The following is an 11,742-nucleotide window of genomic DNA, read 5'->3' as shown; positions in this document are numbered from 1 at the left end:
CTCCTGCCCCGAGACCGTGATCACCTCGGTTACCGCTGCAGTACACACACACACACACACACACACACACACACACACACACACACACACACACACACAGGTGTCATGCCAAGAAGGATCAAGGAAGCAGGATCCAAGAAGCAGGGTCCAGGAGGCAGGGCCCAGGAAGCAGGGCCAAGGAAAAAGGGCTCAGGATACAGGGCCCAGGAAGCAGGGCCCAGGGAGCAGGGCCCAGGAAGCAGGGCCCAGGGAGCAGGGCCCAGGAAAAAGGGCCCAGGAAGCAGGGTCCAGGGAGCAGGGCCAAGGAAAAAGGGCTCAGGATGCAGGGCCCAGGATGCAGGGCCCAGGAAGCAGGGCCCAGGGAGCAGGGCCCAGGAAAAAGGGCCCAGGAAGCAGGGTCCAGGAAGCAGGGCCCAGGGAGCAGGGCCAAGGGAGCAGGGCCCAGGGAGCAGGGATCAGGAAGAAGGGCCCAGGGAGCAGGGCCCAGGGAGCAGGAAGCCCAGGAGCAGGAAGCCCAGGAAAAGGGAGCCCAGGAAAAAGGGCCCAGGAAGCAGGAAGAAGGGCCCAGGGATCAGGAAGAAGGGCCCAGGGAGCAGGGCCTAGGGAGCAGGGCCCAAGGAGCAGGGCCCAGGAAGCAGGGCCCAGGAAGCAGGGCCAAGGCTTCAGCAGACCGACCCAGGCTTCCCTCTCACCCGCAACACTTTCCAGCTCATTCTGGGATCCCGAGGCGTTCCAAGGCCAGCCGGGAGATAAAATCCTCCAGCGTGTCCTGGATCCTCCCCGGGGTCTCCTACCAGTTGGACGTGCCAACTGGAAAACCTCTAATTGGAGTAGCGGCTCAACTCCAAGTTCCCTCCTGATGTCCGAGCTCCTTACCCTATCTCCTACAGAGGAAACTCATCTCCTTACTCTATCTCTAAGACTGAGTCCTACAGAGGAAACTTATCTCCTTACCCTATCTCTAAGGCTGAGCCCGGCCACCCTACAGAGGAAACTCATTTCGTCCGCTTGTATCCGAGACGTCATTCTTTCGGTCACGATGAGTTTGTGTCCATAGGTGAGGGTTGGAATGTAGACCCACCAGTAAATTCAGAGCAGCGCCTGTTTTACTGCTGCCGCCACACCGATCCGCCTGTCGATCTCTATTTATGGTAAAATGATCTCTCTGATGTGGCGACAGCCAGGCGTTTCCCATCATGCACTGGGCCACGCAGTCGGTGGACAGCTACTGCGGCGCCTGGCTCTAAAATCTGCGGCCGCTTTGCTCTCGTGAGACTATCGATGACCATGTGTCGGGATCAAGTCGGACATACATCTACCCAGAATCTATTGCGCGCCGATTGCTGGTGATCGATTCTGCACAGAACTGGTCGCATGACCTGGTCCCATGACCTGGTCCCATGACCTGGTCCCATGACCTGGTCACATGACCTGGTCCCATGACCTGGTCACATGACTCACTCTGTTCCGCCGGCACGGTGACGGTGAAGTTGTGGTCCTTGAAGCGGCTGGAGGTGACTCCGGTGTAGAACATGATGGACCCGGCCAGGTGAGCTTTGATGGTCCTGGCGGTCTGCCCCCGGTTGGTGAAGTTCACCTGAAGGGACACGTCCTGACCCAGCAGTACCTGGAGGGAGTACAAGTACAAGTACCTGGATTTGTACTTGAGTAAAAGTACTGCGTTTGGTGATGATAGTGTCCCCTTTTGAGGTACTTGTATCCTTGTATTCATGCGACTAAATTCGGCAACTATGTACTTTTTACTGCACTACATTTATCTGATAACTCAAGTTAAGTTGGAGACAGACACAGAGACAGGTGGGGAGACAGACATGGAGACAGACACAGAGACAGGCAGGTGAGTTACCGGCTCAGCGTAGACGGAAACAATCAGCGGGCTGTCAGGTATCTCAGAGTGATTCCTCTGAGAGCCGTATTCTTCCGCTTGGGTCATCGTTGCATTGTCCTGAGCGCTACCTGGTGACACAAATCAGTCCAATCAAGGACTTACACTGAGAGAGGAGAGGAGACAAGTGGAGATGTGTGTGTGTGTGTGTGTCTGTGTGTGTGTGTGTGTGTGTGTGTGTATGTGTGTGTGTGTGTATGTGTATGTGTGTGTCACCTTCAGGGTACTTGTAGTTGCCTGTGACGTCCACATGGCCGCTGCCATTCAGAGCTTTGGTGTAAATGGCCAAACCAATGAGAGCCGTCTCCACCCGGAAGGTGGTCAGGGTCCCGTAGCGGTCCCGCTTGTGGAAGACGAGGTCACTGTTCACCTGACGAGTAAATATTTACATTTAATATCAATTATAACAGGTTACAAAGTAGCTGAGTTTATTATTTCTCACCAGGTAATTAAAAAAATTGAAGAGAAAAGTGCTTTTTTAGTACTGGAACTGACCTCAGCGAAGACAAAGCCGGCGTCGTACTGGTGAGACAGCAGACCTTCCTTGATGGCTTTGACTGAAGCTGGACCGCAGCGGAAAAGTCCTGCAAAGGCAACCACCGTGTTTAGTGTCCACCTGTCCTACACCTGTATGTCCACCTGTCTCTCCTACACCTGTCTCTCCTACACCTGTCTCTCCTACCATCGCTGGTCTCCTGAGGCGTGGCGTCTACCACCTGCCACCCCCCGAAGCCGGCCGGCAAGTCCTGGCGAGCGATCCACACCTCGTTCCAGCAGTGGTAGTTCCTACAGAGAAGTACTGTTAGTACGCCGTTGTTGTACATGTGTATTGTTAGACCAGCTTTTCTCAAAGCTGTGAGATCGACTTTTCTGCTGTTGCTTCTCTCTGAAGAATCTACCAACACAGTTCTCTCCAGTGGTGGAAAGTACATCGACTCAAGTACTGTATCTCAGTACAATTATGAAGTACTTGTGAGCTTGTTTATACCTACGATGAGCTGGTTGGTTTTCTTTCTGGTTTCACTCAGAACTTTGTCAAATCTGAACAGGGCAGCTAAAGAAACTCATCATGGACTCAATGTGTATGGACTCATCTCTTTGTGTCTTTGTAGTTACGTTGTATACACATTGTGACTTTTTGTAGTTACTTTGTATACACATTGTGTCTTTTGTAGTTACTTTGTATACAATTTGTGTCTTTTTGTAATTGTTGTTGCAATACGTTGTTGTCACTTTTGTCTCTTTGTGTCACTCTGTGTCTCTTTGTAGTCAATTTGTGTGTCTTTGTAGTCCTTTTATGTGTCTTTGTGGTAGATTTTTTTTGTTCTACAAATTTGAGGTACCTCACTTACTACTTCTGAGCCAATGTTGTAACGGCGGCTTGTTTCTACGATGAGCTTGCGTTTCTTTCTGGTTTAAAGTCATGACTTTGTAAAATCCTAATGGACTGGTTTCTGGTCCGGCGGTCTCCTAGCAACAGACATGGCTGACAGCTTTTGGACCAACCAGATGGAGTCCCTGGTGTTGCGTTCGTCCTTCGTGCCGTCCTCCTTGAAGATGAGGTCGGTCTTCAGGTTGCCCGTGTTGTCGTGAGCTGAATTGAAGGTGGTGACGACCCTCGACGGGATGCCGAGGGCGCGCAGGACTGCAGAGATGTGAAATATTACAATTATTGACATGAAATATTTAATTCTAACAACTAATTTAACATTGTTCACTCTTGCATATTGTTTTCTGAACCCCAAAAAACTCACTCAGACCTCCGCTCTCTTTGATATCTAATAAAACATCATGTTGATGCATCGAGATTTGTACAAAAGGACAGAGGAGGGAAATATCTATATTTATTGATTCATCAAGTACTGTACATAAGAACAATTTTGACATTATTTATCTTCATTTTAAGCTTCTATTCTACTTCTTGCCCCATTTGTTTCCCAGCTGTAGTTAATTTTTAGATCAATCTCTGGGGTTGTTATATGTTTCTTTGTAGTTGATTTGCATATCTTCTTTGTGTTTCTCTTTCAAGTTTTTGTGTGTCTCTTTGTAGTTATTTTATCTCTCTTTGTTGTTGTTTTGTGTCTCTTTGTAGTTATTTTATCTCTCTTTGTTGTTGTTTTGTGTCTCTTTGTCGTTGCTTTGCGTCTCTCTGTGGCTACAAAAACAACCCCTGTGAGTAAGTGGGAAGTTTTATGAAAGTGTTGACATGACGCCAGCCTTTTAAAAGTACTCACAGGTGTTGAAGACTCCGGCGAACACCCAGCACTGTGCGTAGCTGACGGGGACTCCGGTGTTGAAATACTGCAACAGGATCCTGACGCTGCCCGTCCACGATGACGGGGAGCGGCCCATCGAGTAGTCGTCACTCCAGTTCCCAATCAACACGCCTCTATCGTCCTGAGCGTTAAACTGAGACAAAGAGGCAGGTCAAAGGTCACAGAGACCAAGATGTTACACTACACACCAGAAAATTACCCCTGTGTAACTGTGTGTTGTTCTCACCATGGCCGATCCCTTCCGGACTATTTTGATGACGTCACCTCGTTCGTTGATCGGCATACGGGACGCGTCCAAGATGTAAATGCAGGCGTCCAGAACGCCTTTCTCAAACTGCGGGGGGGAGAAAACACGTTGACCGTAAATTCATCCTGTGTGATTGGTCATGATTTGTGTGTGTGTGTGTGTGTGTATGTGTGTGTGTGTGTACCTGTCCATAAACCCAGCTGCGGTTCCCCACAGATCCCAGTGAACCCTGATAGATCACCCCGTTATCGTTCAGGACGTACTCCAACCGCTCTAAATCGTTAGAGAGATACACGGCGTCCTCTGCAAAGAGTGAAACAACAACAGCGTTCAATATTTAGTATGGTCTGAAAACTTCTCGTTAAAACCAAGATTATGGAAAACCTTTACATTCCATTTAGCTGGCACTTTTACCTAAAGAGACTTACAATAAGTGCATTCAACCACGAGTACAAAACTCAGAACAACACGAATCAAGAAAGTACAAGCTACAAGCCGATTGGCAGAAGCCGAGTGGAGTAAACGAGCCGGGGTGTGAGGTTTCACCATGTCCTGGATGTAGACTGGACCCGATCTGTTCGCAGCACGGCATGCAAGTACCAATGTTTTGAAGCGGATGCCATTTCCCCTTTTGATTGCATGGCATTAAAACTTTTTAAGTTCTTTAATCATCATGAACAAAAATGTCCTCACTCTCTTGGCGAACAAATCCGATGACGCCGGCAATTTTTTTACTTTAATGTTTTATGTATTAAACAAAACATGTTCAAACTGAGGAAATGTAATCTACTTTAAAACATGCGTTTAACTCCATTAAAAACAAATCATGTGACAAAACAATTCCTGGAAAGTCTTCGTAGAAGCACAGGACTAAACCCGTAGTATTAAGATCGTTATATGAGGCTCCACCAGGGGGCAGTGCAGGAGGTCGTACCTGCAGACCAGGCGTTGAACAGCAGGTACAGGTCGGTGCTGGTGTCCCTCTTGGTTCTCTGCATGCCGCCGCCCCCCACGATGGCCACGTACGTACGGAACTTCCCCACGATGGCATTGGCCGTCGGCGTGATGCCCAAAATCACAGATTCACCCTGATTCTCCAGAATCTGACCCGCCCACGGGCCGGCAGCGCGGGTACCGAAGGTCACCACCACCAGGGAGCCCTTGCTGGCTGTAGGGTTAGAACCTGGGGGAGGAAGTGGATTAATGATGGAGGGAAGAGAGGAGGCAAGAAAGAAGAGGAAAAGAGAGGGAACATGGAGATGAGCGGCAAAGAGGACAAGGATAGAAGAAAAGGTAAGAGGTAAGAGTTAATCCCAAATCCATCCCAAACCTAAACCCATCTCAATCCTTATCCTCATCCCTTTCTTGACCCAGAACCGTAACCCAATCCCAAAACCTATCCAGAGCCTTATTCTGATCCCAATCCCAATCCCGAGCCGCATCCTGATCCATTCCTTGAGCCAGAACCTAATCCCAATCCCAAACCATATCCAGAACTTTATCCTGATCCCAAACCCTATCCAGAGCCTTATTATGATGCCTAACTCAATCCTGTACCCTATTCCAATCCCAAACCCAATCCTGAGCCACATGCTGATCGGTTCCTTGAGCCAGAACCCAATCCCAAACCCTATCCAGAGCCTTATCCTGATCCTTAACCCGATCCTTGACCCCGATCCTACCCCACCTCCCCCCCTCAGAATAAGTATCAGCCAAACTCACCAATGAGGAACTCGACCTGGAAGTCGTCGTCGTCCGCCAGCGGGCGGTTGAAGGTGACCTGCATCATGAACTCCTGACCGCGACGGACCACCAGGTTTTCGATGTCGAACTCGCTCGTGAAGTGTTTCGGCTTGTTTCTCTGCTGAAGCATGTCGACATTCTGCACCGACAGAGATCCTGAGAGCGAGGGAATGAAAGGGGGAGTGCGACATGATGTTATGTTGTTGATCATAGATCAGATCATCACAGAAAGAAGCAGATAGATGAAACGGATCTCACCTCTTGAAGGGGCAACTCCTCTGGGTGTGGCGTCATCCTCAAAAGGCTCAAACTCTGGAAAATCATCTTCCTCTTCATTGAGGTTATTGGTCGACAGCTGAAGATCATTAAGAAACATAATTAAATTACAAAAAACGAATCAAAGCGTTTTGGATACATGCAAGAGCCCCATGTTGTAGTCCATCAACTCCCTAACCCGAGTCCGAGTCCGACCCGCATGCTGATCCCTATCAGTAAATCCAGGTCTGATCTGCATCCTGATGCCTAACCCGATCCCGAACCTGATCCTGATCCTGATCCCTATCACTAACCTGATCCTGTTACTTTCACTAACCCGAGTCCGATCTGCATCCTGATTCTGATCCCTACCAAACCTATCCCTAACCCGATCCCTATCCTGATCCCGATCTTCATCCCGATCCCATGTTCACATAGCAAGATTAGTTCGGAGTACGCTGACACACACAATCAAAGAGTACTTGATGATGGCCGAGAAAATGTAATTTCCCTGAACTACTTTATTTAGAAGTATATTATAAAGTGTGCGTACCGGCTCGCTGTAGCGCCCCCAGAAGCGCTTTGGTTGTTTTGGTTGTTTTGGTTGGTTGCGTGCACTAGACATGGTGGTTGAAGGTCGAAGGTTTCAAAAAAGTCACTGAAAACAAATACAAATATATATTAAAACATCATACTATAAGATGACACTATAACATTAATGTAAAGTCAAATCATCACAAAGCACCACAAGTATTACAGAAATATTAAAGAATATTATAACAATACATATAAAGGGTCAAATGGGGGAAATATATTTCACATATTTGAAAGTTATTATCTTTAAAAAAACGGTACTGAATAAAGAAATAGAATAGCATAGAAAAAATAAAGACATATAATAGTATATTTAAGAAATGTTCAGAAATGAAAAGAAAGAAGAAATAAAATTGCTACACAAACTATTTATCAAAAAGTTAAACATTTGTTTTAATTGAAAATTCAGAGAATAATAACAGCTGCATCATTAAAGTGATACAAGTATTAATGCATCAATAATTAGTGTGTGTGTTTTTGTGTATGTGTGTGTATGTGTGTGTGTGTGTGTGTGTGTTTTACCTCTCAGATGAAGTTCGTCTGTCGAGTCTCTGATGATCAAATCAGAAGACGATGAGAATGACTTCAACATCAGTTTATATACACACACCGCTTCCCCTTTTTACTCTCACACACACGCACACACACACACACACACACACACACACACACACACACACACACACACACACACACACGCACGCACGCACGCACACACACACACACACACACACACACACACACACACACACACACACACACACACACACACACACACACACACACACTACTCAAGTACTCTACTGAAGTACAAATGAGGCACTTTAATTACTCTACTACTATAAAGCAACATAATGTACTTTTTTGCATGTACTCCACTACATTTATTATACATTAACTATATAATAAACTGTAATTTGTACTTTACTAGCAATCCACCCAGAAGTATACAAAGTATCTAAACTTGTCTCTGCAGTGATGAACTTCAACTTAAAAATACTTTTATGTAATAAAATCAGAATATTCTACGAGAATAAAATGTTCTGCAAAATAAGCACTTTTACTTTTTTTAACAGTGTGGTATTTATTTTATTTGAATAGTTCTTACGATACAAGTAAAAGTATGAAAGTAGTAGCATCAAAACATACTTTAAGTATTGACAAGGAAAAGTACTCGTTATGCAGAAAGGCTCATTTCATTTTGACTTTAAGTACTTTTAGTGGTATTTATACTTTGTCAGAGTTAAAATGATCTCTCTACATTTTATAACACATTATAATAAGGACCCTTAGAGGTTTACTTCTCTATTAAAACACACTGAGATGTTGGAAAGTAAAAACACAGCAGCTTCCTGTGCAGGAACTTCCTCTGACCTTGACCTCCGGCTGTGAGGTCACCGTGACCCGCTGCGGCTGATTGGTCAGGGGACCCCAGTTCCACTTCCTGTTTGTTGACTAGCATCTCTGCTGTGAACTTTATATTAAGTATGAGATGGAAGATGTCACTTTACAGATGAACTCTTGTGTTCAGGCCGTTGTTTCAAGAATAAACAAAGATTTATAGTTTGGTTTATAAATCTCTATAATCACTCGGTGGTGATGTGAGTCAGTGAAGAAACAAGAAGTCAATAACTGGTGTTCTTGGTTGTTTTTAACGTAAACAACTATCTTTACTAAAACCTAACCAAGTATTTTACGATCTTTACCTAAACCTTACTAAATATTTACTTTAACCTTTACCATAACCTAACAAAGTATTTTACGATCTTAAAAAAAACTAAAATAAATTATCTCACACTAAAGACTTTAGTCTGGGGTATTTTGTATTTCTTCTTCCATCAGTCCCTTGGCTTATCCGGGGTCGGGTCGCGGAGGCAGCAGGTCCAGCAGGCTGACCAGGCTTCCCTCTCACCCGCAACATGTTCAGCTCATTCTGGGTCCAAGATGGAAACGGTAAAAAAAACAAGATGGAAATGATCAAAAACCAAGATGGAAATTATCAAAAAAACAAGATAGAAAAGGTCAAAAAACAAGATGGAAATTATCAAAAAACAAGATGGAAATTATCAAAAAGACAAGATGGAAATGATAAAAAAACAAGATGGAAATTATCAAAAAGACAAGATGGAAATGATAAAAAAACAAGATGGAAATTATCAAAAAGACAAGATGGAAATGGTCAAAAACAAGATAGAAACCGTCAAAAAAAACCTAATAGAAACGGTCAAAAACAAGATGGAAACAGACAAAGAAAAAAGATAAAACGGCCATGAAACCAACATGGAAACGGTCAAAAAACCAAGATGGACACAATCCCAAAAAAAATGGAGATGGTCAAAACAAGATGGAGACGATCAAAACAAGATAGAGGCGGTCAATAAAACCAAGATGGAGACAGTAAAAACACACAAGATGGAGACGGTCAAAACACAAGATGGAGACTGTACCAAAAAACAAGATGGAGGATGCCACTTGATTTTTTTGTTGTGGGACTTCCGGTTGGGTGAGCATGTGATCACAACGTAATCTCTGTCTCCCGTAGCTCTTACTTCACATCACTTTAAACAAAACCCTACTTTTTTTTTTTTTTGCTACCATTTCAAGCGGAATTACGAAATAAACATCATTACTTGTAAACGTTAAGGCGAGATGCCGAAACCGTCTAAAACGCAAAGGGAAGCCGAAGCAGAAGCCTCTACCTCATGCGGCAGCTCATGTTTGAACAGCATAGCTGGTCTGCTAGAAGACCACAGAGCTAGCATCTCGGCTGATATAAGGGAAACTTTTACGGCTATGGAATCTAGATTGGACAAAGTGCAAACCATATGAGATTATACGAGAGGCACGCAAGAAACAAGGTACACTCCAATACTGTCCCGATCTTTGAAGATTATGCTCCAGAGGTTGCCAAGGAACGCGCTAAGTACCGGGCAGTCATGGCTAAACTAACCTGTACAATCTCGCTCTTAGGCCGGCTCTTCTTTTTCCAGCCCGCTTGCAGATATTGTTGGCTGGCGGAGTAAAGAAGAAGTTTTCGTCCCTCGAAGAGGCTAACTCCTTTACGGATCATTACCAACCTACCCCGAGGCCTGATTAGCTGTATCTTCGAAACTTGAGCGCTAGCCATGCTAACGAGGTCGCACACCGAATCTTGCAGATACGGCCAAGACAAGTTTCTCTGATCATTTGAAATTGTTTTCTATCCACAACCCCTTCGACTGTTTTGGGTCATAATGGACATTATGGTGACACTCCGGATCTGGGATTGCTGGTATGTAGCACCCTACACTGAACTATTTGTCTGGAGGCAAACTGGCTAGCTATGCTATCATCAGGTACACTTAAAGACACTGATGGAGAGATGGAGATGGAGACGGTCAAAAAGACAAGATGGAGACGGTCAAAAAACAAGATAGAGACAGTTAAAAAACAAGATGGAGACGGTCAAAAAACAAGATGGAGACGGTACCAAAAAACAAGATGGAGACGGTCAAAAAACAAGATGGAGACGGTACCAAAAAACAAGATGGAGACGGTATAAAAACAAGATGGAGACGGTACCAAAAAACAAGATGGAGACGGTCAAAAAACAAGATGGAAACAGACACAAAAAAAACAAGATGAAACGGCCATAAAACCAAGATGGAAATAGTTCAAAAACAAGATGGAGACAGTCAAAAAACAAGTTGGAGACGGTCAAAAAAAACAAGATGAGACGGTAAAAAAAAACAAGATGGAGACGGTCAAAAAACAAGTTGGAGACGGTCAAAAAAAACAAGATGAGACGGTAAAAAAAAACAAGATGGAGACAGTCAAAAAAAACAAGATGAGACGGTAAAAAAAAACAAGATGGAGACGGTCAAAAAACAAGATGGAAACAGATGTATGTAGCACCCTACACTGAACTATTTGTCTGGAGGCAAACTGGCTAGCTATGCTATCATCAGGTACACTTAAAGACACTGATGGAGAGATGGAGACGGTTAAAAAGACAAGATGGAGATGGTCAAAAAACAAGATAGAGACAGTTAAAAAACAAGATGGAGACGGTCAAAAAAACAGAATGGAGACGGTCAAAAAACAAGATGGAAACAGATGTATGTAGCACCCTACACTGAACTATTTGTCTGGAGGCAAACTGGCTAGCTATGCTATCATCAGGTACACTTAAAGACACTGATGGAGAGATGGAGATGGAGACGGTCAAAAAGACAAGATGGAGACGGTCAAAAAACAAGATAGAGACAGTTAAAAAACAAGATGGAGACGGTCAAAAAACAAGATGGAGACGGTACCAAAAAACAAGATGGAGACGGTACCAAAAAACAAGATGGAGACGGTACCAAAAAACAAGATGGAGACGGTATAAAAACAAGATGGAGACGGTACCAAAAAACAAGATGGAGACGGTCAAAAAACAAGATGGAAACAGACACAAAAAAAACAAGATGAAACGGCCATAAAACCAAGATGGAAATAGTTCAAAAACAAGATGGAGACAGTCAAAAAACAAGTTGGAGACGGTAAAAAAAAACAAGATGAGACGGTAAAAAAAAACAAGATGGAGACGGTCAAAAAACAAGTTGGAGACGGTCAAAAAAAACAAGATGAGACGGTAAAAAAAAACAAGATGGAGACGGTCAAAAAAAACAAGATGAGACGGTAAAAAAAAACAAGATGGAGACGGTCAAAAAACAAGATGGAAACAGATGTATGTAGCA

At 44.4% G+C, this 11,742-nt stretch overlaps 1 protein-coding gene across 1 annotated transcript; it reads right to left on the bottom strand.

Moving 5' to 3' along the window:
• Positions 1-1,315: 1,315 nt before the first annotated feature.
• On the bottom strand, positions 1,316-7,052 carry LOC306750682 (coagulation factor XIII A chain-like; the record flags this gene model as incomplete). The annotated part of the gene is made up of 13 exons (XM_079234149.1): positions 1,316-1,627; positions 1,868-1,977; positions 2,123-2,276; positions 2,402-2,490; positions 2,589-2,692; positions 3,413-3,551; positions 4,141-4,315; positions 4,409-4,516; positions 4,614-4,732; positions 5,364-5,612; positions 6,152-6,328; positions 6,431-6,527; positions 6,981-7,052. The coding sequence occupies 13 exons, from the start codon at positions 7,050-7,052 to the stop codon at positions 1,316-1,318; spliced, it is 1,905 nt and encodes a 634-aa protein (XP_079090275.1).
• Between the last annotated feature and the right edge of the window lie 4,690 nt (positions 7,053-11,742).

This window comes from Taurulus bubalis, assembly GCF_910589615.1.
Source record: "Taurulus bubalis genome assembly, chromosome: 18".
NCBI classification, from domain to species: Eukaryota; Metazoa; Chordata; class Actinopteri; order Perciformes; family Cottidae; genus Taurulus; species Taurulus bubalis.
The sequence above is the reverse complement of the archived record's forward strand: the minus strand, read 5'-3'. Positions and strand labels throughout refer to the sequence as shown.